The 26,108-nt window shown below is 42.7% G+C and overlaps 1 protein-coding gene across 3 annotated transcripts in view; it reads left to right on the top strand.

The window, feature by feature from the left end:
• LOC118793952 (myosin-9-like) overlaps positions 1-13,248 on the top strand; it is a 55,080-nt gene extending 41,832 nt beyond the window's left edge. For all 3 annotated transcript variants that reach the window (XM_036552049.1, XM_036552047.1, XM_036552048.1), the window contains 20 exons: positions 314-520; positions 733-870; positions 987-1,110; positions 1,465-1,636; positions 1,755-1,967; positions 2,227-2,371; positions 3,870-4,076; positions 4,174-4,278; positions 4,420-4,572; positions 6,460-6,708; positions 7,311-7,523; positions 7,935-8,147; positions 8,603-8,764; positions 9,043-9,171; positions 9,465-9,553; positions 9,784-9,907; positions 10,313-10,521; positions 10,757-10,865; positions 11,156-11,328; positions 11,566-13,248. In XM_036552049.1, the coding sequence (XP_036407942.1) occupies positions 314-520; positions 733-870; positions 987-1,110; positions 1,465-1,636; positions 1,755-1,967; positions 2,227-2,371; positions 3,870-4,076; positions 4,174-4,278; positions 4,420-4,572; positions 6,460-6,708; positions 7,311-7,523; positions 7,935-8,147; positions 8,603-8,764; positions 9,043-9,171; positions 9,465-9,553; positions 9,784-9,907; positions 10,313-10,521; positions 10,757-10,865; positions 11,156-11,328; positions 11,566-11,674 (3,243 nt within the window). In that variant the 3' untranslated portion in view covers positions 11,675-13,248. The remainder of the gene's footprint in view (positions 1-313; positions 521-732; positions 871-986; positions 1,111-1,464; positions 1,637-1,754; positions 1,968-2,226; positions 2,372-3,869; positions 4,077-4,173; positions 4,279-4,419; positions 4,573-6,459; positions 6,709-7,310; positions 7,524-7,934; positions 8,148-8,602; positions 8,765-9,042; positions 9,172-9,464; positions 9,554-9,783; positions 9,908-10,312; positions 10,522-10,756; positions 10,866-11,155; positions 11,329-11,565) is intronic.
• The last annotated feature ends 12,860 nt before the right edge of the window (positions 13,249-26,108 follow it).

The following is a 26,108-nucleotide window of genomic DNA, read 5'->3' as shown; positions in this document are numbered from 1 at the left end:
GCTCATATCTGCCCAGATGAGAGCATAGTTTGGATTTGGACTACAGTCCTAGGCTGAGAGTTTGATGAAATTTATCTAAGGTAGTAGCCTGCTACCCAGGCTCTCCCCTACAGCTTTTTATCCCCACCCACAGGAAAGCACCTGTAACTTTAGCAAGCTGAGCTGGGCTGACAGCACAAGCTGGCCTGGTTCCATTTCTAATACAGAAGACCTCTCCTCGAATCTTAATTGGTCAAACGGTAGTCTGACCCTGGGGATGCTATGCTGGGCAAAGCTCTGGCTGCTGACTCCTCCCTACATGCTCTCTCCGCAGCTGTGTGCAGAGAAGATGGCGCTGCAGGAGCAGCTGCAGGCAGAGACAGAGCTGTGTGCCGAGGCGGAGGAGATGCGAGCGCGTCTCGCCGCCAAGAAGCAGGAGCTGGAGGAGATCCTGCATGACCTGGAGGCACGTGTGGAGGAGGAGGAGGAGCGGGCCACTCAGCTTCAGACGGAGAAGAAGAAAATGCAGCAGAACATTGCGGTAAATGCTGGGATGTGGGTGGAGCTGTAGATGAGTTGTCACATTTTCATTACACAGATATATTTTTCCACCTTCATCCAGGTGATCCAGGATCAGCTGACTCCCCATGAATCCTAACCCCCCAATCATAGATATACAAGTTTCCTAACTGATCCAAGGTTTGAACCCATCTTCATCTGATGTGGATCTGTAAACATGCGTGTCTTGTGCAGGACCTGGAGCAGCAGCTAGATGAGGAGGAGGCTGCCAGGCAGAAGCTACAGCTGGAGAAGGTTACCATGGAGGCCAAGGTTAAGAAGGTGGAGGAGGATGTGATGGTGCTGGACGACCAGAACAACAAGCTCTTGAAGGTTGGTGTGGCAGACCCGGCTGCTTCCAGTGGTCTCAGACTGTGGAGGTGTGGTGAGGTGGGGTATTGCAGGGTGTACTGGTTTGTACTGAAGGCTGCTGTGTTTCTTGCCCACAGGAAAAGAAGCTTTTGGAGGAGAGAATCTCAGAGTTCACCACCAACCTGGCTGAGGAGGAGGAGAAGTCCAAAAGCCTGCAGAAGCTGAAGAACAAACACGAGGCCATGATCACTGACCTGGAGGGTAGGTGGACCTTGCTATAATAGTGTGCTAGCCTGTCCCCACACTCCACAGTGCTGTACTGGAGTGTGTGCTAGCCTGTCCCCACACTCCACAGTGCTGTACTGGAGTGTGTGCTAGCCTGTCCCCACACTCCATTGTGCTGTGCTGGAGTGTGCGCTAGCCTGTCCCCACCCTTAACTGTACTGGAGTGCGCTGCTTTGCCACCAGACCTGCTGGGTTTTGGGTGGTTTTGTTTGAACCTGTGCTATAGTGTTCACTGCTCAGTGTATTAACTCTTCCTCCTTTTTCCTTTTTCATTCTTTTTGTCCATTACCCCACCCCACCCTCCTCCCTCCATGTCTCCATCTCTCTCAGACCGTTTGCGCCGGGAGGAGAAGCAACGGCAGGAGCTGGAGAAGAACCGGCGCAAGCTGGAAGGTGACTCTACTGAGTTGCATGACCAGATTGCAGAACTACAGGCCCAGATTGCTGAGCTCCGTGCGCAGCTCGCTAAGAAGGAGGAGGAGCTTCAGGCCGCTTTGGCCAGGTGAGTTCACCTGCGCTGACCTTGTCCACATCGGTCATTTCACTTGTCCCACTCTCTTGGTCCCTGCCCCCACACCCTATGACCTCTGAGCCAATTTAACAACATACTCCCCCACCAGGATTGAGGAGGAGGCGGCCCAGAAAAACCTTGCCCAGAAGAAGATCAGGGAACTGGAGGCACAGCTGTCGGAGCTTCAGGAGGACCTGGAGCTGGAGCGTGCGGCGCGTGCCAAAGCCGAAAAGCACCGCAGGGACCTGGGGGAGGAGCTGGAAGCCCTGAAGACCGAGCTGGAGGACACTCTGGACTCCACTGCAGCGCAGCAGGAGCTCAGGTAACCTGCTGGCATAGACTAGATTAATGGTCTCCAACACTGTGGCTACCTGGATCATGACTTAACACAGGCTATTGGAATGGAAACGAGTGCAAACCATGTCAGATCATATTCAGCATCATGCAGGATCATGTGACCAGCTTCATTGCAATATTAATATAGAGGACTTTGGTATTATACTACTGAGTTAGTAGGTGGTTAAGTGTAGTTGAGTGCGTACAGTAGGGCAGTGGCCATAACGCACACCAACTCCACCCAGGACGAAGCGAGAGACCGAGGTGGCCCAGCTGAAGAAGACTCTGGAGGATGAGGCCAGAATCCACGAGCAGCAGGTGCTGGAGATGCGACAGAAACATAGCCAGGCTTTTGACGAGCTCAACGAGCAGCTGGAGCAGGCAAAGAGGGTACGCCTGCATCTCTGCACATCCCTGGGCTTCACAGGGCTGTCACACTCTCATAGCACAGAACACAAGTACTGGGGTTTATGTGAACATTTTGTGTTACGAGAAAGGAAATTGCTGGAATTTTTATGGCATTTTTTTATTGCTGGAGTTTTCAGTTGTCATTGAAAACTAGAGGATCAATTATTATAGAAAGCTTCAAGTTACTGATATTTAGTATTGAGTGAGTTAGAGTTGTTGTAGCATTGGGTGATTTCAATAGTGCGCCATGTTTTTCAACAGGATAAGCAGTTTGTCTTCAGTAAGCTGACTCTCTCAATCAGGAAATGGTTATCTTATGAAATGAGCACTGAATGAACAGCGTTTAACCATTGTGAAACAAAATGCCTTGTTGGGGCTGCATCGGGTAAAGATCTCCAGCCCCACGCCGGAAATCCAGCATGCAGAGATTTTAGATCAGGCAATAAATTATTACTAGTGTATACGGGCTCTGATATTACCAGACTGGAACAGAATTTTATTAAAAACAATCACTGACGTGGTGTTTTTTCAAATGAGTTTTAACCAATGGTAGCCTGTTTAGACAACGTACTGTCATGAGAGCACTGTTCTTATCCAATCAGCAACTAGTTTCAACTTTCTGTGAGGCGGTGCCAGGAAGTATTTGTGGGGACTGTATTAGTTGATTACTGCACAATAGGCTAGCATGCATTCATACAGATTGAGCATGGAAACAAAACTTGTGAAGGTTGGCGCAGACACAAGCACAATAGAATGGGGGGTGAAAAATAAATGGCGATAGGCTTGGTTAGATGAAAACGGTAATGACGGACAAACTTTCGGCATATGTTGTCACAAATTAAACGAGCCCGGGAGCTGCTTTGCACCATGTGAAACAATTATTGAAAGGAATAATCAACTATTCAGATTATAAAACACACAATTACTCAATGGCTCTTTATCTGTCGCCTTTTAAATTTAGCCTGAGGTTGGACTAATTCAGTGAGGGCTGTACTCGACCACTTTTTATTGAAGTTGCATGTTTCATTTTGAATAGCATTTAAGAAAAAAGGTACATCGGTGATCTTCAAAGTACTTTTAATTTGGGCATGGTAATACAAAATTGTATTAATGTATTTTTTTGTTTTACAATTTTGAATTAAAGCCGTTGTGGTAATGCTAAACGTACGTGTGTCCCATTTTGTTACCCCCCCCCCCCCCCCAAAAAAAAAAAAAAAAAAAAAAAACCTAAATATTTCAGACTCAGAAAAATTTGTTGCTTTAAGCCCTGGGACTGTGATGTCATGCACCATAAGACAATAGGCTAGACAGTAAATCTCTACATTTGAAAAGGCATGTATTATAGCAGTATATCAGGGACCAGGGGATGCCCCAGCCATTATCTGTGTCCCACATTAACAAAACAGTCCAGAAGGGTCTAGAAAAGCACCTGCATAAAATGTATTTGCCGTGACCCTGTGGCCTGCGTTGTCCATCCAAGAACAAGGTGTCCATGGAGAAGGCCAAGCAGGCACTGGAAAGTGAGCGGAACGAGCTGGCCATTGAGCTGCAGACACTGATGCAGGGCAAGGGCGAGTCAGAGCACCGGCGCAAGAAGGCCGAGGCGCAGGTGCAAGAGCTGCAGGTGAAGCACACCGAAAGCGAGAAGCAGCGGCAGGAGCTCGCCGACAAAGTGGTCAAGATGCAGGTGCGTGCTGCGTCCGCCACCATCAGGGGCCGTCACTCATGACTACAGCTGTGCGCCCTCCTACTGTCCTGATGCACCTCTCCCCCACCTTCCCCAGATGGAGCTGGACAATGTCAACAGTCTTCTTAGCGAGGTTGAGGGCAAGTCCATCAAGGCAGCCAAAGACTGCTCCACTGTGGAGTCTCAGCTCCAGGACGTGCAGGTACGTCAACCCTGCCTGCTGTCATGGGACACTTCACACCAACCGTGCCACATGCCCACTTTGTGTACCCCCTGTGGTAATCTTGGGGGTCGGTTCCCCTGGCTGCGCTGTTGACACTACTCTGTCCCTCTCCCCCCACAGGAGCTGCTGCAGGAAGAAACACGGCAGAAACTGGCCCTGTCCACACGGATGCGGCAGATGGAGGATGAGCAGAACAACTTGCGGGAGCAACTGGAGGAGGAGGAGGAAGCAAAGAAGAACGTGGAGAAGCAGCTGTACAATGTACAGGCCCAGGTACCCCTCCGAGCCCCACCTGGAACTCCAGGACTTGCAGGTGTTTGGGGACTGTTTCTGTTTTCTCTGACTGATCTCGTTAAGAATCCCATTAATAAATTGATAAACTTTCTGCATAAACTGACACACACATGCTATTTTAGCCAATTGCTTTATGCGTGTCAGTCCTGTGTGCATCTCTGTGAAACACTAATAAATTGTGTTAAATGACAAACGCAAATGCTGGGCAATGAACACCAAGATTCTTTTGAAAACATTTTTTTTCTTGGGTGTAGAAATACGTGCCACAGGTACAATTCTGACACCATTGTAGATAGCTCTGTGCATGAAAATAGCTCAGTTTAAAAAATGCAGTACATTCTGTGTCTCTGAGTGGGGTATGCTTGTTCTGTTTATGAATATGAATGTGAATTTGAAACTTCACTATTTGCAGTTTAACCCTTTAGCGTGTATGGTCAAACCAATGTCATTAAAACGTTAGCTTTGAGGAAACGGTGATTTAGCAAATGCGGCAGTGAAAACTAATGAAAACTAGTGCTAATAAAGACATAATGACCCATGTAACATAACACGTACGCTACATAGCATAAAATAAGTAATGTACGAAAGGGTTAAACTTTCTTAGTTACATCCTTGGTGCTCACCTGTTCATGCCAGTGGTTTTCTAATCAGAGGGTAAACAATTCTTATTGTGCAAACTGCAACGTAGTAAAAACAGAGCTTAAAAAACCAGATATGCCAACAACTTTAACATTGCTTCCTTTTCAAAACAAAATATTTTAAGATTATAAACACTATAAACTGACCTAAAATACTCAGTGTTTAAGTATTCAGAGACATTTCTCAAACGTTCTACTGCACAAGTAAGAAACAAGCTTAATATTAATTCACAATATGTTATCCTTCAAGCCAAGGTATTCAAGTATTAAAATGATCAGTCACAGTTCCCGCGGTTCTCCATTTAACAAATAAAACATTCCAACTCCTTTCTCACTTTCTTCATCCTCCATCTCTGTTTTCGGTTCTTTATCTACCGTAGCAACGGAATCTCTCCCAGATGTTAACAGACTGTTATGCTACCTGGCTAGCTCGCGAGCTGTACCCAGTATGTTGTTTGGCGGTGTAATTTTGTAAACATACAATTATTAGTCTTACACAGTGCCGGCTGGTGAGCTGGAAACAGGGGAAGCGCTACCTTTAAATCTATCATTACTTTCAACAATTACTTAAAACAAATACTTCACAAAATAATCGACACTAATTGAGTAATTAGAATAAATAAATATGCTCGCGAAACACCGCAGATTGTCTGAAATTTGTGTGCTATTGCGAAAGCTACAGCATGAGATTTAATTGACAAGGATGGCAGTTTGAATAATTAAGTGGCAAGTAATCCCAAAGCTTTCTCTTAAATGTTTCACATTATAGCTTTTTTGTGTTACAAAATTCAAATTACAAAACGGAGCTAAATTTAGTTAAATCGCTTTAAATTACGATTTAAAATAAACTTTTATGTTAGGTTGAGTGCAATGAACAATAACGTTTAGAACGCAGACCTCACAAAAGCTGTGATGTGTCATGAGTATTTAACGTAATTTAAATTGATAAATGCCATCCTTGTTAATTAAACAATCTCGCGTTGTAGCTTTCGCAAGCACACAAACTACAGACAATCTGCGTTTGGAGCCCGGCTGAATGCATGAAAAGTCAATGGCAGGACGCGAATGTGCGGAGTTAATCGCGGCTAAACTGCGAGCGACCTGAAATGGGCGAAATGATTGTTCGCTTGAGTTAAAAAATGTTCAACTTGAGCGAAAATGAACCGGTATACCGTCCAGCACTAGCCCCACCCCTTAATGTTGGGCATACCCCTTGTGCACTCTGCAGTTGGCCGAGATGAAGAAGAAGATGGAGCAGGAGGCAGGCTGTCTTGAGAGCGCAGAGGAAGGGAAGAAGAGGCTGCAGAGGGACTTGGAAAGCACAACCCAGAGGCTGGAGGAGAAAATTGCTGCCTATGACAAGCTGGACAAGACCAAGACCCGGCTGCAGCAGGAGTTGGATGACCTGATGGTGGACCAGGACCATCTGAGGCAGATCGTCTCCAACCTGGAGAAGAAGCAGAAGAAGTTTGACCAGGTTAGCAGCCAGGGACAACCAGTCCTTTAGTCTTTAAGATATAAAACCATACCAGGTATCCTAAGCAATGCTGTCTGGTAAATCCACATTCATACGCTGGTATAAGTAAATGTACCTGTTGAAGGAATTGCAGAATTTTACAGGTAAATGTCACATCTATTTAAGTGCAAGTGACAAGCACAGGAAAAAGCTAATTCAACAAGCTCAGACCATTTAGACGGTTGACCAACCCACAACTCCCATCTTGAGTGTTCATAAATGTTAGTGGTATTTTCCATAACAATTAACATAAGTCCAGTACTGATTCTTTGATAATTAAAGGTAATCTTATTACTGTCAGCTAACTATTTTAAGATGGGAGTTCATTTTTGTTAGCTAGCTATGTCCATTTAAGTGATGACATTTTGGTGTACTGTGCGTTAGTGTAAATTGTATTGCTAAGAGAGCCTTCAGTTCAGCATCCTGCCATTTCTCCGTTGTGCAAATAGTAGGATATTAATGACACTTGGTAGTTGATAGAAAAACACACACGATTGTCACTGAAGGGAAGCGTTTCTGCTGCTGGGTCCTAAGCCTCAGCCTCTTCCTCTCCCTCTCTTCAGCTACTGGCGGAGGAGAAGGCTATCTCCAGCCGCTTCGCAGAGGAGCGGGACCGAGCTGAGGCTGAGGCCCGTGAGAAGGAAACCCGCGCTCTGGCACTGACCCGTGAGCTGGAGACCATCACGGACCTAAAGGACGAGCTGGACCGGGCCAACAAGCTGCTCCGAGCAGAGATGGAGGACCTGGTCTCCTCCAAGGATGACGTGGGAAAGAGCGTAAGATCATTAGGCCTTTTGATTGGTCACTTGGTACAGACATGTAATTTGGGTGTGGGTCTGTGTATGTCCTCATGTCCACGTGTTTCCTTTACGTTGTCCCTTCTGTCAATACCAACTACCTTTGGCATGATCCTTGATCATCTGTCTTGCTACAGTGTCTGTACCATCACTTTACAATGTCTCCCATGTGGGGGTAGGAATTGACCAGCATGGCTAGGCTAGCCCAGCATCTCCCCCAGAGTCTTTTCCTCTATATGATTTTGGAAAGAACGCATACAATACAGTAGTTGTGATTGCCATAAAGGAGCCGTCGCAGACTAACCTTGGTCTGGTTCCACATATCCCTGACCAGCTGTTCAAAGTAGGCGGCTTAGCCTAGCAGTGACACTGGTAGTCCTCTCCTGGCAGGTTCACGAGCTGGAGAAGGCCAAGCGTGGGATGGAGCAGCAGCTGGAGGAGATGCGTACACAGCTAGAAGAGCTGGAGGATGAGCTCCAGGCCACAGAGGATGCCAAGCTGAGGCTGGAGGTCAACATGCAGGCCATGAAAGCCCAATTCGAGAGAGACCTGCAGGGCCGTGACGAGATGGGTGAGGAGAAGAAGAAGCAGCTGGTCAAACAGGTATGCTGGAGTCCCTAAAAGACGTGCGAGGCTTCACCAATGCCAGCATTTGGCAGGGCCTGTACAACCAATCATTGTGTCTATCTGTCTGGAGAAGAAAATGTTGATCGGTTTGTATGAATTTGTATGAAGCTGTGATGGACAGTGTTTGATAACTCCACCTATTGTGGGTTCCATAAAGCGATTTGGTAGATGTTCTAATCTGATTTACTAAGCAAAGGTAGGTAAGTGTGTAAAGAGTTGAACAGCAGTACTGTTCAACACAAAACGCCACTAACCCATTTGAACTGAAGTGGTGGCAATTGATAAACATAGTAGCTGTCACACTTTCCCATCCACCCTATGCAGCTCACTAGATGCCTCTTTGCTTGCTTTACCCAGCAGTTCTAGTCCCTTGGGTCCCTGTAGGCGTAATGTGGAATCTTTGGGTAACACTCCATACTTGTCGTCTACAGGTGCGGGAGATGGAGATGGAGCTGGAGGACGAGAGGAAGCAACGCTCTGTCGCTGTGGCAGCCCGCAAGAAACTAGAGCTGGACCTGAAGGAGCTGGAGGCAGCCATCGACATGGCCAACAAGAACCGCGACGAGGCCCTGAAACAGCTGAAGAAGTTGCAGGTAATGGTTTGCACCTAGTGCCTCCTGACCCCTACATTTGGTACACAGAGCCAACCACTGCCAACTGCACAGAGCCAAGTAATGCAGAGTTTAGCTACTACAAAGAGCGACCTACTTTTGGTTACAGAGACAGCTATTGCTAACTGTACTAAACCAAGTAATGCTAATTACAGCCACTACACCAGCCGTTGGCAGCACTGTTCCTGGAGTGTTGGAGATGACTGTCTTGCTGAGGTGTGTCTGATTGGAGAAAGCTCTGATGGTTTCATCTGTTTCAGGCTCAGATGAAGGATGTGCTGCGGGAGCTGGAGGACACACGGATGTCCCGCGAGGAAATCCTGGCCCAGTCTAAGGAGACAGAGAAGAAGTTGAAGGGCATGGAGGCTGACATGATCCAGCTGCAGGAGGTCGGTTTACACAGCTATGTGTCCATGACTCATTACATCATATTACCTTACATTCATTTATCAGATGCTCTTACCTAGTGTGACTTCCAGCACAAGAGAACAGAAGTATAAGGGAAGTCAAGCACATACACTACTAAATCACACAGCCACTAGATCCTCTCGCTGCCTTTCTCATTCCTTCAGAGTTTTGGAGAATTCCAACTGGTGTAATTCCCATGACCTATCTAGTGCTGCTGAAGCATTTAAAAGCTGACCACATGACATAAAGATCTCTCTCTGCCTCTACTCTCCAGGAGCTGGCTGCTGCAGAGAGGGTGAAGCGACAGGCCCAGCAGGAACGGGATGAGCTGCAGGATGAGATCAACAATCAGGCCAGCAAGAAGTAGGAACCTACAACACCCACTGTCCCAACCACACATCTCTACACCAACGCTTTCAATTATATCTCTGCTCTACATCTAGTTACTAGTCCCTGTATTCTACCTATTCTGACTGGACTGTGTGTATGAATGTGTCAGATTACCCTGCACACACTCCTGTGCTGTGGTGCACAGTGAAAACTGCACACTCCTATGACATTTACCCCTCCCTTCCAACTCCCTTCCCCCCCAGTGCTCAGGTCGCAGAGGAAAAACGCAGGCTGGAGGCACGCATTGCTCAACTGGAAGAAGAACTGGAGGAGGAGCAGTGCAACACAGAGCTTGTTAACGACCGTCTGAAGAGAGCCCAGCTGCAGGTGGGGGGGGGGGGGGGGGGGGCTCTTTGCTGGGGACACATGGCCAATTGCAACATGGCTTGCTGTACAGGTTGCCTGAGGTCCTGCCATATAGGCAGTTAACAAAAAGGTCAACCCTATCCATAATCTCACAAAATGTTATCCTGAAATAGAATCGGCCATTGCCCATGTAGTTTTCTCTGAGTTGACACTAATTCCCAGAAATAGAATGTTTCTTTAAGCATCTGAGGTCATCTATAGCAGTATGTAGGCCTGGCTAGCTGACTATCAGGTTAGCTGCACACCAGCCATAAGCTGCACTTGTGTTTTTCCACACCTTTCCACACCGTTTACAAAAGATAGACCTGGATGACATTCAAGGATGTTTTAGCAAAAATATCAATCAAATCCTGCCATGTTGTTTAGACTGACCAGATCAATGTGGAGCTGACAGCTGAGCGCAGTACCTCGCAACGGCTGGAGGGGGCACGTGCACAGCTAGAGAGACAGAACAAAGAGCTGAAGCTGAAGCTGCAGGAGCTGGAAGGAACAGTGAAGAGCAAGTACAAGGCCAGCATCGCTGCCCTGGAGGCTAAAATTGCCCAGCTGGAGGAGCAACTGGACATCGAGACACGGTGAGCGAATGGGTCGCCAGTTAATCTGGGCATCTCCGTCTGTCAGAACAGTGATATGGTTAGACACACACACAGGTTCAGAATTCACACATTTCTTTTCTCATTGTTCATATTACACCCCCATCTCAGCACTGCTGATCTCAGTTCAGTGCTCAGAAAGTGAGCGCTCTGCATCTGAATGGGTTGGAAGCAAAGGGGGTACCTGTGACTGATCCTGGACTCCCTCTCTCCATAGGGAGCGGCAGTCAGCCTCCAAGCTGTTGCGCCGCACTGAGAAGAAGCTGAAAGAGGTTTGCCTGCAGGTGGATGACGAGAGACGTAACACTGAACAATACAAAGACCAGGTAATTCAACAGGATCTACACTACACAGATGAATTGTCCCTCTAATGCACTATACTGCATACACTATGCTAAGGCAGTGTCCCTCTAGTGCACAGTACCCTGTACATGATACATGTTGTATTACAATATATACAGTGTACAACATGCTGTTTTAGGTGAATGCAGGTAACAGTGTTTTCAGGGTTAGCACTGTACTGTTGAGTTAAGATGATGCTAGACCATAGATGATCTACAGCACAGGGTGCTGTGCATCCATGGTGTAAGATGAACTGTAACACCGCCCCCTGCAGGCGGACAAACTTAACTCCAGAATGAAGCAGCTGAAGAGGCAGCTGGAAGAGGCTGAGGAGGAGGCCCAGAGAGCCAATGCCAATCGCCGCAAGCTGCAGCGTGAGCTGGAGGATGCCACAGAATCTGCCGATGCCATGAACCGTGAGGTCAGCAGCCTCAAGAGCAAGCTCAGGTACGTGTAGCCACCCCCCACATTGCCTGCAACCATCCCTACTCCATCCTCCACTCTCTGTCAAACACCTAGACCCTCAAGGAAGTGGTCAGAAAATGTCTTTTATAGTTCGACATGATTAGCATCCATTTCACATTTGTCTGGGAGTAAGGCAGCTTTTTGCAGCCTGATGGACAGCAGGGAAACTGAATGAGTGAATTGGTGCGTGTTGGCTGATTGTATTGCTTCATTTCGCAGGCGTGGGGACTTGCCTTTTACCATGCGGCGCATCGTCAGCCGTGCAGGAATCGAGAGCGATGAGGAGAATGAGACCAAGAGCGAGACCCCTGAACCCAAACCTGAGTAACCTGTCTGCCACTAAACTCTACAACACCAACAGGCTGGAGTGGTGAACTGCAACTCACACTTAGCATAGACAAATACATGTACAACACTGTTAACATGCAAACTAATGCCAAGACACATTACTGTAACAGACATTGACACATGAACACATTGAATACTGTACTCCACAATACTGTTGTATACTGATGTACAGTTGACAATCTTTTTGATAATTTCACTGAAGTTGATAGACAATCTACACAATGCTACTCAACTCTGAGAATCAACAGGCAGATACACGCTCTTCCTTCTTGGAATTTGAATATGAATGATATTTTTGTAAGGAAACATTTCCAATTATGTTGTTCCTTTTTCTGGGTCTATTTTTCTAACTCAATGAAGAAATATAAAATGGAAAAAAAACATACACAAAGGGGACCAAAGTAATATCTAGAGATTCATATTTTGTTCTGAAGATTTTATAACGGTTGAAGTATGAAGGTTTATGTATCTCTTATCTTTTCTGCACCTCTGTTCTTAATGCAGGGAGAAATTGTGCTGAAATTTACTGTTGAATTTATTATTAAATTTAGCTGCATCACACATGATAATGCTTAGGGCTTTATACAAGAACTGTAGTTTAGCACTTGCCACATGCGCTCATATTTGGATGTATGCATTTAGATGCACACATGCAGAAGTAAATTAATATACATTGCAACACACTGAAATTTCTGAAGAGCTGCATGTCAGTGCACATGTGTCCTTGAAGGAGATTTTGCACTGAGCATCTCCATGTGTTTCAGGTTACATAGCAAACTCACTGTACACACCTATGCACAGGTCAGAAGGGCAAGATTGAGGTAGATGCACTTAGCACCCAGAAGTATGACATGAACTCTTAAGTGCTTTTAAGCAGATGCAAATAAGCACCATAGCCTTATAAACCACAGTTAAATTCTGCTGTTTGTGTTGTTTTTTTTTTTTTTTTTTTTGGGGGGGGGGGGGCATGTCTAATTTTATACTTATTTCTTTATCACTTTCAATGTTTTATTGATATGCAGGGCTGCTGGGGGTGGTGGGTGGTAATCTTTCACGGCGCACACTTTCTTTTCTGGGCACAGCTTTGTGGAAGACTGCTAGATTGGCTGAGGCGGTTTCATTAACCCTGCCCCCCCCCCCCCCATGTACACACTCATGAAGTTGAAAGTACTCTGGCAGGGTCATGTTTCCCTCTGCATCCCATGTTGTGTTTCTGTCCCTTTTCTCTGAGCACCTCCACCCCCGTTCTCCTCTTGCTCTGACCCAGAGATGAGGGAGGGAGCGGGTGTTCTGTGAAGTATCTAGCGTGATAGAGCGGAAGGTCAAAGGCTTGCGAGCGACCCGTGAGCTGTGTTGTTTAGCTTTGTTTTCCGCTCACACTGCTGGGAAGCGAGAGGATTATTATACATGGGTAAATTTGATATTGAATCTCTTGTGTGATTAACTCCTAATTTTATACTGTTCATTTTTCTCTGCTGCTCAGAAAAAAATAAATATAAAAGATGAATCCTGAAGTTGGTATTATTGCAATAAAGATGGCTTTCTCAACCGCTACGTTTGACTGCTTGAGTTTGTTTCATTGAGAGCATTTTGTTACATGCTTAACCCTTTCGCACGTAACTTATTTTTATGCTATGTAGTGCGTATTACATTACATTGTTCGTTATGTTTTCATTAGCGTTATTAAGCTTCTCATAGTTGTCAGTTAGCATTTGCTATATTTTTGACGTTAAATCGCTGTTTCCTCAAACCTAAAATTATCTGGATTTTTTTCCCGTCTAGTGTTTTAATCGTACTGGTTTTAGCATACACACTAAACGGCAAATCACACGGGTGTGACCGTACGCACGAAAGAGTTACGCCTCGTTCCACAGTTTTGTTTGGTGTCCGTAATTCAGTATAATATTTGCAATATTCCCTCTAGTGTTCAACGCAAGGAAAAGGAGATGGATCAAAACATAACTCTCACTCCTGTCGGTGTCAGCATGGAATGAATGCAACGGTGAAGCAACCTCTTTATGTCAAATAAGTGGCAATATAATGGAGGGAAATCACAGCGGTAGAATGGGACGGAGATAAAGTTTCATATCGAAGTGATAAAGATGATCTGTATTTCTTAAACACTGTGCTTTAACCAAAAATCTTATGTCGATGCAAAAGGTTGCCTGATTACGCAAATTCTTTCTTCAAAATATGTTTAGTGAACTCTCACTTTTATTTAACTTCGATCACTAGTCAAGCAACAAGTGATGTGCAGTTCGTGAACGAACGAATCATTTTGAACGAATCTTTGAGGTGAGCTCAGCGTACTGAATCCCTAGGCGAAAAGATTCGTTCCTTTCTCTTTGCAAACCTGCGCGCTGATCAGCTGGCATAGCAGCTTAACTCTCCCTCTAGTAGATATTAGATATGCGGTCTGCCCACGAAGCAGCCTATCACAAAACTGTATTAGCAGTACGATAATGACAAGAACTAACCAATGGCTGAAATGCTAAAACTCTTGAAGCACCTCCCACTGGCCATCTCGGCAAAGCTGACGGTGGGACAATGCAAAAGATCAGGTGACTACGAAGACTCTTAAACCCCACCTACTGACCTGATTAACTGTTGAGAAGTTCCTCAGCTCAGCAGTTCTTTCGGACTCAGTGATTCACTGACTATGAAGACCTGGTGACTACGTGTTGCCAGAATCGTTAGTTCTTAGTATAGCAGGCTTGGGCTGCATCCGCCATTTACTGTGATGATGCAAAAGGAATCAGAGCGCTTCCGTGACATTATTATAGGAATTAAAAACAATATTAAATATTATTTTGCTCATCTACCTGCAATATTATTTTATATTTATATTTTAGCAGTAGTATATTTTAGCTGCGCACAATGTATTGCAGTTCTTGTTTATCACAACTGCAATTTTATGTAGGCTACGATGTATTTAATGTTGACATCATATTTCCTTTTAACGTGAATAAAGTCCTTATTAATAAATACTGACAAATCAACATAATAGGCTACTGTTAGGAGACAGTTTTGTGGAATGCCATGGCGTTTGATCCGGATACACGCGATGTGTATTCGAATACAAACGCTGGAAACAAGCGATGTCGGTACATCCGACCGGAGAAGGGCGCCTCTTGTGAACCCTACGGAGCCAATTAGGTTACAGGGCTCAGGAAATACCCAATTAGAGAGGGAGCTGTTTAGCTATGCACAGCTCCACAAGACCAATCAGAAACAGCACCCCCGCTGGTCATCATAACTCATATGCAAATGTGACTGCTATTAACTGTATAAAAAAATGAACTAAATGCTATACCTGTTGAACTTCTGCTCAATGCTGATGTTACCACGGCCGGCTGTGCTAATAAACGAACCTGTCTTTTGCTGCGAACATCGAATCTGCTTCTTTGTCGTAACGAAACACGTTTTGGTGTTCCGGACCTTTACTAAGAGCTACAAAACAAAACAGAAATGTGATGCGTAAGCCTATATGCATCACATTTGTAGCGTACTATGTCTACATTAACAACAAATGAAAATACTACATCACTGACTAGGCCTACAAGTATAGGCTATTAGAATGTTTTGGCTCGGTTAGTTCAAAACTTGTAAAACGAAGTTATTCGCTTCGGATATAGGCTAAGCGTGGCTCTTTTTTCCTCGGTGCTTTTTTTTTTTTTAGTTTTAGTAAATGACATTAGTACTTAGGCTATTATACGCGTTTAAATGTGGGGTTCTGCTACCTTCCTGAAGACGTAGGCTGCATGATTGTTTGAATAGCATGGTGCAGTTTCACGTAATGAATATTACGATTTAATTATTATTAATTTGGTTTCACACGTGCTGTTTTGCCGCAGAGCAGGCTAATAATGGACATGTTTGGAACAATGTAGGGTAACTTTTAAAATGCGATAAAACTATTTACAGATTTGTGTATGCCGACCGGATATGGAAATGAACGAATCGGTGAGTCAAAGATTCGAATCATTTTATTGAACTGAACGAAAGGAACAATAAATAAAATAAAATATTATTTTAGCCATGGATCAAATCATTCATTGCTGGTGCTATGATTTTATTTAAGTTTAGAGGCGATGTCACTGAGTCACTTGCCTCCAAAGATGGAAGATGGGTAATATTGATTGCCAATCTTGATAATACGTGCTTTATTTTATGCAGTGTTTATGGATATAATTCTGATAACACAAACAAGGCTTTCGTCTCTGATTTCGCTGACAAGTTAATTGATTTACAAAATAAGTACACAAACGCACGGATTATTTTAGCGGGAGACTTTAATGAAACGCCTGACAATTTCATAGACAGACTCCCCCCCCACGATCAGCCCATTGCTCTAAAAATGACATTATCTCAACCTTATGTAGTAATTTGACTGTGATTGACGCTTGGCGATTCTTCAATAATAACATTCAAGATTTTGCATGGTGCAACAGCTCGAGGTTTGTCAAATCCAGAATAGACCTGTTTCTTATTTATCCCCCTCTCTTACAACACGTAAAAGACGTTTGACATCTTCATGCCCCTTTAACTGACCATAAGTTGACATCGCTCAAGTTACTAACGTATGATAATCGAGGATATTGGAAACTAAACACATCACTTTTAGATGATGCCGTCTTTAACAACTGTGTAAAAGAGTGTGCGGGGGAGTGTTTTGCCTCTGATGGGAGCAAATGGGAACAATTCAAAATCAAAGTTAGATATCTTGCCATCAAACGGAGTAAAGAGCTGAAGAAACACAAACATTTAAAAGAATCTGAGCTAATGCTGAGGCTTGATAGTCTTTTTTAAAAAGATAATCTCTCTGCAGAGGAAGTCATGGTATTAAAAACCTGTTAGAACTTGACAATTTGTACACTGATTTAGCCAGGGGTTCTTTCATCAGATCCAGAGCAAAATGGGTTGAGGAAGGAGAAAAAAAAATACTAGCTATCTTTTTGCTCTTGAAAAAATAAATTATATAAGGAAATCTTTTTCTACGTTAAACATTAATGATGTTTTATGTAAAGACCCTGTTCAAATTTCTGATTTTGTTTCTACTTTTTACGAGAACCTGTATAAATCTGGTTTTCAAGAAGACAGGTGCAATGCCTTTGTACAGCAAGTGCACAGTCATATACCTGTTATTACAGAAGATGTTAAATCCTTATGTGATGTGGAACTATCTGTATTGGAATTAAATGATGCTCTGAAATCTATGAAGAAAGGTAAAGCACCAGGCAAAGGTGGTCTTCCCGTTGAATTTTATTTACACTTCTGGGATCTCTTAGAGAAACCAATTCTTAATTTGTTTAGTGAATGTCTAAAGAATTAAGAAATGGTGACCACTATTGACCACTATGAAGCAAGGGGTTATTCCCTTAATTCCAAAACCTGAGAACGACCCACTTTACATAGATAACTGGCGTTCAATAACCTTACTAACTACAGACTATAAATTGATTGCATTAATTTATGCCAAAAAAGGTTTAAACCACCTCATCAATGAAACTCAACCAGGTTTCATGAAAGGTCACCATATACAGTGCCATGCAAAAGTTTGGGTACCCCTGTTCAAAATTTCTGTTACTGTGAATAGCTAAGTGAGTAAAAGATGACCAGATTTCCAAAAGACAAAGTTAAAGATTACAGCCTCTTGAGGTAGTCCATTGTGGATTTTGAGGTGTGTTTAGGATCATTATCCTGTTGTAGAAGCCATCCTCTTTTCATCTTCAGCTTTTTTACAGATGGTGTGATGTTTGCTTCCAGGATTTCCTGGTATTCAATTGAATCCATTTTTCCCTCTACCAGTGAAATGTTCCCCATGCCACTGGCTGCAACACAAGCCCAAAGCATGATCAATCCACCCCCGTGCTTAACAGTTAGAGAGGTGTTCTTTTCATGAAATTCTGCACCCTTTTCCCTCCAAACATACCTCAGCTCACTGCAGCCAAAAAGTTCTATTTTAACTTCATCAGACCACAGGACTTGTTTCCAAAATGCATCAGGCTTGTTTAGATGTTCCTTTGCAAACTTCTGACACTGAATTTTGTGGTGAGGTCGCAGGAAAGATTTTCTTCTGATGACTCTTCCATGAAGGTCATTTTTGTGCAGGTGTCGCTGCACAGTAGAACAGTGCACAACCACTCCAGAGTCTGCTAAATCTTCCTGAAGGTCTTTTGCAGTCAAACATGGTTTTGATTTGCCTTTATAGCAATCCTACAAGCAGTTCTCTCTGAAAGTTTTTTCAGTCTTCCAGACCTCAACTTGACCTCCACCGTTTCTGTTAACTGCCATTTCTTAATTACATTACGAACTCAGGAAACGGCTACCTGAAAACGCGTTGCTATCTTCTCATACCCTTCTCCTGCTTTGTGGGCATCAATTATTTTAATTTATCAGAGCTGCTTAGAGGAGCCCATGGCTACTGATTGTTGGGACAAAGTTTGAGGAGTCAGAGTATTTATAAAGCTTTGAAATTTGCATCACCTGGCCTTTCCTAGCGATGATTGTGAACAAGCCATAGCCCTAACAAGCTAATTAAGAACTTGGTAAAAGTTATGAGAGCTCAAATCTCTTGGGGTGCCCAAACATTTGCATGGTGCTCCTTTCCTTTTTTCCCCCACTCTAAAATTGTACAAAACAAAAATAATGCTTAAAATGTTGAAAAGAATGTTTCATCTTTAATTTTATTCCTTTTGGAGATCAGTTCATCTTCTACTGTAGAAGTAGAAGAACTATTCACAGTAACAGAAATTTTGACCAGGGGTGCCCAAACCTTTGCATGGCACTGTATGTTGTAATATAAGATTAGTTCTAGACCTGGTTGATTATGCTGATTCAATAGATTCAGACACCATTATTCTATTCCTAGACTTTTGCGAACACAAGGTAGAACACAAATTTCTATTTGGCTCCCTAAAGGCATTTGGCTTTGGTTCTAACTTCATCTCCGCCATCAAAATGTTTTATAATGATATTAGTAGTTCTATTATTTTAAACCGAAACACTTCCAAAAGATTTTGTATTCACCGTGGCGTTTGACAGAGATGCCCGATTTCTGCTTTTCTGTTCATTTTGGTTGTGGAATTACTGTCAATTAGTTTCCTAAATAACCCAGATTGTCAGGATCGGAGATCGGGACACAAACGCGGACCACCGGGTAAACGGAACCAAGCGTTTAATCTCAATCAACAGGCAGTTCGTAGTACAGGGACAGGCGGGGTTCAAAAACACGGGGAAGCAGTCCGGGGGCAGATCCAGGATCGGAAGTCGGGACAGGCAGAGTCGGGAACCAGGCAGGCGAATGGCGTCAAACGGATCCAAGTCGGCAGGCAGAAACGAAGTCGGGAATCAGGCAGGAAACGGCAACAGCAACAGCAACAGGAAACGACTCAAGGGAACTAAAGCGGGGACGAGACAGGAAGAACTCACTGAAACGAACTAGCAACGAGACAGAGACACGCAGGGAAGATATAGGGCAGAGGTAACGAGGCAATGGGATGGAGGTGAGCAGGCAGGCAGGTGCCGGTAATGAGGGGATCGGGTGGGCGAAGACCAAGCAGGGAGCGGGGCGGGGCTGGAACACAGGGGAAACAAAAACACCGCGGCTTAAGGGGGCGGAGCCCTGACACAGATATAAAAGGTATATCAATTTTTGGAAGAGATATTAAGATCTCTCAGCTTGCTGAGGGCACTACATTGTTTCTAAAGGACAAGGATCAAATTCCTGCTGCTTTTAACTCCATTCAATCCTTTTCTCAAGCCTTGCGTCTAAATCTTAACTTAAATAAATGTGAAATATTATGTCTTCACAACTCAAATGACCAATTGATTAATGATATCCCAGTGAAAGATAGTGTCAAATATTTAGGAGTACACATCAGCAAAAATCTTACTGTGCGACATCTCAATTTCTTCCCTCAACTGATAAAAGCAAAAAACATTTTTAATAACTGGCTTCAGAGAGACCTTTGTATTATTGGTAGAGTTCTTCTTTCAAAGGCAGAAGGTCTCTCTCGATTTGTTTACTCAGCCCTGTCCTTATGTGTTACAGACTCAGCCTCTAAAGACATTAATTAAACCTAAATTTTATATGGCGTAACAAGCAACATAAGTTGAAAAAATCCGTCTTGTCAAATGTTAGATCAGAAGGTGATCTTGAAGTTGTTGATTTCATGGACATTAACAATACCTTCAAGATCAATTGGCTAAAAAGATGTTTGCTGGAAGGTGAGGGTTCTTTATGGTACTTTATCCCATGTTATATCTTTAAAAAACTTGGTGGTTTACAGTATCTGCTGAAATGTAGCTATGCACCTGCATAGTTTCATGAACGAGCTCTTTTAGCGTGGAAACTGTTTTATGTTCACAGTTTTTCCCCTCATAAAGCCCTTTTGTGGAACAACAAAGACATCACAATAAAGAACAAATCTATCTTCTTTCCTTCCTGGCATGCAAAAGGCATCTCCTTTGTTTTAGACTTGTTTGATAAAGATGGAAACCTTCTCTCTTATGACAAATTCCTAAAAAACCTATCAATTTCCTGTACAGTACAAAGAATTTAGTCTTATACGCAAGGCTATTCCTTCTGGTATCATTCAGTTAATGAAATACCACGTATCGTATGGTAAAGATGTCAGAATTGACTCTAAACTCATTATAGAGGGTTGTGCACTTCTTGACAGAAAATGCAACAATAAGTTCACAAGGAATGCTGTCCATGACAAAAAGAATCGTTCTTCTAGAGGAAAATTCTTCTGGAATGATTTCATTTATGAAATTGATTGGAAGAAACCTTGGTTATTGCCACATAAATTTTGTATCTCTCATAAAATAAAAGAAATACATTTCAAAATATTACACAAAATTTACCAGTGTAATGTGATATTATCTAAATGTGTAAGTGTCCTTTCTGTGATATTGAAGAATCTATCATTCATATCTTTTATGAATGTAATGTTGTCCATAATTTCTGGGTAGATCTAAAAAAAACCACATGGCTCATTTTCTGAATAGATTGTATATATTCACAAAAAAGACGTTCTTTGTTACTTCACACATCACAACAAAGGTATTGAATTTGTCACTATTTGATTCTGTCAAGTAAATTTTTTATCCACAAACACAAATATCTTAAAACCATTCCAAAACTGAATGTATTTTTAATAGAATTTGAATATCTCTTGTTGTCTGTTAGAATGGTAAATAATAAAAAAGTTCTGTTTCTAAAATATTATGACAGCTTAATGACTGTATAACCCCTACTGTATGTTTTAACTTATTTGTCTTTTTTGTAATTTTAGTTTTTTTATTATAATTTTTTTTCTTTTTTCCCAGGTGTTCTTTTTTGTCCTGCTTTACTCTGTATTACATTGATTTCAGTGATGATATTGCCATTTTTTCTTGTATCCAATGTTTGCTTATATATATATATATATATATATATATATATATATATATATATATATATATGTATATACAGGGGCAGTAGCACCTGTAGGACCACTGAAGGTGAGGTGGAGAAAGAGGGATGGGGATGGCAAAGTGCTGTGCCAGAGGCCTAGAGTCACATGGAATCTATCTGGCCATGGTTAGTGTTTTATATTCTAGATATTCAAAATGTTTTAATTGTTTCAGTCCTTAATGTTAGGGCAGGCCATTGCCAGGGATTACATGCATGGCTGTAAATGTACTACAGTTCTCTGGGGTTTTAAACAAATTAACCATTCTGTTCTGTTAAAAGGTCTGCATAGTCCCACAGGTTTGGGCTCAGACTGACCACAGCAATGTAATTTATAAATAAATATGTAAATAAATATGCCCACAAATATGTAAATTATAATAATTTTGATATTTTAATTTTGGTGTTATAAATCACACCGTGTGTTCAATATTTTTCAACATTTTAAGCTTAATTACACCAGGTCAGACCAATGTGTACTCATCTTTGATAGCTTTGTGATCTCAAATCCTGAAAAATAAGGAAATGCTTTTTTGGTCCTAGCATGATTTGGCTGACATAGGTAGCATGAAAAATGTTTTGATGTAGGTGGTCCTTGGTGTAGGAACCTCTTCAAAAACTGAAGTATACATTTGGTGTTGAAGATTCAAAAAAAGAGAAATAGAGAACCTAATTGTACAGTTTTTCTGTTTCTCAACAAATGTTAGCCAGTCAAAAAGATGTAAGGGTTATACATATAAATGCTGCTTTAAGAGGGTGGTGTTGTTTTCGTTTTTTTGTTTTTTCAAGATATGAGGTTTTGAAGCTGTTGATCAGCAATTGCCAAGCATCATCCACAATATTATCTAACACTGTGTTACAATGTAAATTCCATGATTTTGGTTAGTTTGTATGCAAATGATCAAACAGTGGGCAAAAAATTCTTGGGCCTGTTATAACCACTCCATGTGTTTATTTTACAATTGCAATAGAATGTCTTCTGCAAGATCTGCAGCACTCCTTCAGTGGCTCTGATGATGAGCTAGAAGAAGCAGCAGCAGACCAAAGAGCTCCTCTGGCTTCCTTGGATTGGAGCACTCGTAATGCTGTCTTTTCTGAGAGATGGAGGGCAATGCGACCTTGCCAACAGTATGCTGGCACAGGGGAACATGGCAGCAAACATCTGCAGCCAGTGTGGGAGCAATTGGGCGGCTATCAGATGCCGAGACTGCCTCCTGTGTCCGTTCCTCTGTGCTGAATGCGACATCAGCAGGCACAACAAAACCTACGTCCTCCACAACCGGGAGGCCATGTGTGCTGGTTTCTTCCAGCCATTGCCGCCAACCAGTTGTGTTGTGGATAAGGCTCTTACACACTGTGGTAAGTTACGGACTGCTTTATGTGAGTGTGTACAGTAGACCCCCCTTATCTGCAGGGTATATGTTCCAAGTCCCCCAGCAGATGCCTGAAACCGTAGATAGTACTGAACCTACCTACTATATATGCTATGGTTTTTCCTATACATAAGTGACTAGGGTAAGGTATACAGCGCGGATATGCTGGACAAAGGGATGATTCATGTCCTGGATGGGACGGCACGAGACTTCATCACACTGCTTAGAACGACGCGCAATTTAAAACTTATGAATTGTTTATTTCTGGAATTTTCCATTTAATGTTTTCAGACCGCGGTTGACTGCGGGTAACTGAAACCGCAGATAAGGGGGGACCACTGTGTATGTATATGTGTTGCTAATGAACAATTATCCTAACTCACATGTGTAATGCCTTTCAGTGCGACTTTTGCCTATCGAGATGCCTGTCCAAATCTGTGGCTGTCCACCAGAGGCATTGAGGATCATCCAAGGGAAGGCAGTTGCTTTGGTCACAATAAATGGTAATGATGTGAAAGATTTCCTTTGTCCAGTTTCAAAAAGATGTATCCCTATTCAACAACTCCCACAAGAATTTAATGTCTCAAAGAATTGAGCACATCAGGGTTGTCATGCAAACTTTTTGGGGGGGAATGGACAGTTGGCACTTATTTGTAAATGGTATGAATAAATGACTGATTCATGATAGTGGCCACTAAGTCAGCGGGCTTTACTGAACCACTGACATATATATGGCACATACTACATAGCATTCTAATCTTGGCAATCATAACATTACAGTGGATGTAAATGTTACTTTGTAGGACGGTATGATCTCAACATCCCAGAGCTGACCTGTGAGGGATGCCAGGCTACTTGGAATGCAGAAGTGGATGACCTTATACGAAGTGGCTACTGGCCTGCTACCCTCAACTTCGCTACAATTTATGAGGCAGACTTATTTTTTTTCTTTTGAGGACATGAAGATGGCATCACCAGGGATGTCCTGTCAGGCATTTCTACGAATGCTTGAGAAGCAGACTGTTCACTTTGGCCGTGTCAGTATTTTTCTTCATTCTGCAGCATCGTAAATTTGTTGGTGTTTTGATATGAAAAGTTCTTTGTTAAAAATGTGTTTTGTGCTGTTGTTTCTTTTTTTAATAGACTGGGAGGATCTCATCAGACAGCTTTCAAAGAAGCTTTTTTGAATGGGCTGCTGTTCAATATGAAGTTGATTCCATCTGCAAGGAGGAGCAATTTAGCTGTCCTGCCTGCACCCTGGCCATGCTTGCGGTCTCAGTTGACGGAAACCGCAAGCATTACCGTTTCAAGAGTACAGCAAGGTATTCAAGAATGTACACATTCACACTGTTTATATCAATGAATGACAAAATAGACAATTATGTATTTTACACCAAGTATCCTTTCACTGTACGACATCTTAAAACTGTTTACTCTTTTTTTTTGTATCTTTGATGGTGTCTTCATCACTAATGATGAAGATGTAATCAGATTTGTGGATCACATACACAGCAAAACCAAACATGTAATTGCAGACTTGCACTTCTATCTGAATATTTAAAGTAAATAACATTATAATTCATAGTCTGTTAATACTGACATGTATTGTGACATCTACCTGTATACTTAATAACTCAAAAAAATCTACACTAATCTGTTCCTTGTCCTCAGTCATTTAGAATTGCTCCCTGTAATGACTGTTGACGAGATCATTTGTCAGTTATGATTTTCTACAATGTAGGTCACTGGAAGCGGCATGTGTGGTGGGGAGTGGTCGGCAGCCAGAGAGACTTCCCACAGATCCAGCAGTAAGGTGGATGAGGAGGGACTGGAGCTGGCAGTCTGCAGGCACGGTGTCTTGCTGGCTGCCCTTAATATGTTCAGGGGCGAAATATTTGCGTACCCCATGTTTTTACAGCACCAGCTGGCGTCCAAGCATGACATCACCTTCTTTTGTATGGACCTTGCCTGCAAATACTGGCCGTTTGTACTGACTGTCCAGAGCTCCAGCCCCTTCAGAACATGAGGCCCTTCCTGTTGGTTTTACATGCTAAAGCCCATGACTTCCAATGTGAGGTTGGTGTAGTGCATTGTTATCAAATGACGTGCAATCCTATGAATGATCTTTAACTATCATATACCAGAGCAACTGATATATCCATTTCTGTCAAGGAGGTTATGTTTTCACCTGTGTTTATCTGTCTGTGTATGTGTTTGTTTGTAAGCAGGATTACTTGTAAGGTTTCACACTAATTTACACATAACTTGGTGGAAGGGTGGGGCATGGGCCAGGGAAGAACCTATTAAATATTGTGGCAGTTTGAATTTTGATTAGGCTTTAGTTGAATTAAAGGGGACTGTTGGGCCTTGCTGGAGGTATTCGCTGTACTGAATACCCTTGATGTTCAGGTTTGTGTTCCTCTGTCCAGGTGAAATGGAGTGGAGCAAATCAAGATGGTGATGGCTCCACACTAGGGGAGGAAGTGGAACAGTGTAATGCTTTTCTCTCCAGGATAGCAGTCACCTCTAAGCATATGTCAAAAGCAGGTGCTATATAATTGTACCTTTGTATATAGAATGAATGACATTACTATAATTACAAGGGAATTTTTGCAGAACTCATCTCTGTGTACTTGCAGGACGCAATGACATGCTGACACTTCTGTCCATGAGATGGAACCAGCAGAAATGCCAAAACCTGGCTAATGTACTTTCCCAGAGATACCATAAGGTAAATAGAAACAATGTTATTTTGCTGCTATGGCCTGGTGTGGGTAAATGAAATGCACATACAGCTTTGTGCACATGATTATAGCCTTGCCACACGTGTTACAAGTTTTGCATGACTTGAGTTGCTGTTATACACCGTACACATTCTAATGGCTTGCAGGCTTTTGTAATGATTTTGCTTAACATTTTAAGACTTCTAAAGCTCTCAAAATCCAGTTGAGGGACCTGGAAACCCTGAAAGCCCAACTTCAACTGGAAGAAAACACCATGGAAGAATTTGTGCAAGAAGTGAAAGAATGGGCAAATGGTAAGAAAATGATAAACATTTTCTGACATGAAGAAACATTTTTGTCTTTTGTACGAAATTGACGCTGTGTTAATCACTTTTTGTCAGGAGAAACTGACCATCAAGACACACCGCAGGCTTTGTGTCAGAAGATTGAGGCCCTCATGACCAGTATTAAGACAAGATCTCTACCGAAAAAATGGTATGTTAACATTTTAGGCATATTAAGACCACAGTCCGAAACTTTCCATATTCACGTTACAATTACAATATCCATACAGTTCTAAAAAGTAGTGTTTCATGTGTTGTACCTCCCCTGAGTGGATTCTCCACAATCACAATAAAATGAGCGTTCATATTATTAGTGAATAGGTAGTTCAGCTAGCTAGCCGCTTCGCTTGTTTACTTTTTTCTACTATTTTTCAGCGTCAGATTTTAGGATATTCTGATTCTGGTTGTGTTAGCGCGTCTGCTGAACTGTAAACGTAGTTTTATTGTATTTAGGCTAAGTGGCATTTCTTGCGCTTGATTTCTGCCTTTGACTGTTCTGAGCCACCTCGGTGCT

Source organism: Megalops cyprinoides, chromosome 19, assembly GCF_013368585.1.
Source record: "Megalops cyprinoides isolate fMegCyp1 chromosome 19, fMegCyp1.pri, whole genome shotgun sequence".
NCBI lineage: Eukaryota > Metazoa > Chordata > Actinopteri > Elopiformes > Megalopidae > Megalops > Megalops cyprinoides.
This window is presented reverse-complemented; position numbering and strand designations above follow the sequence as displayed.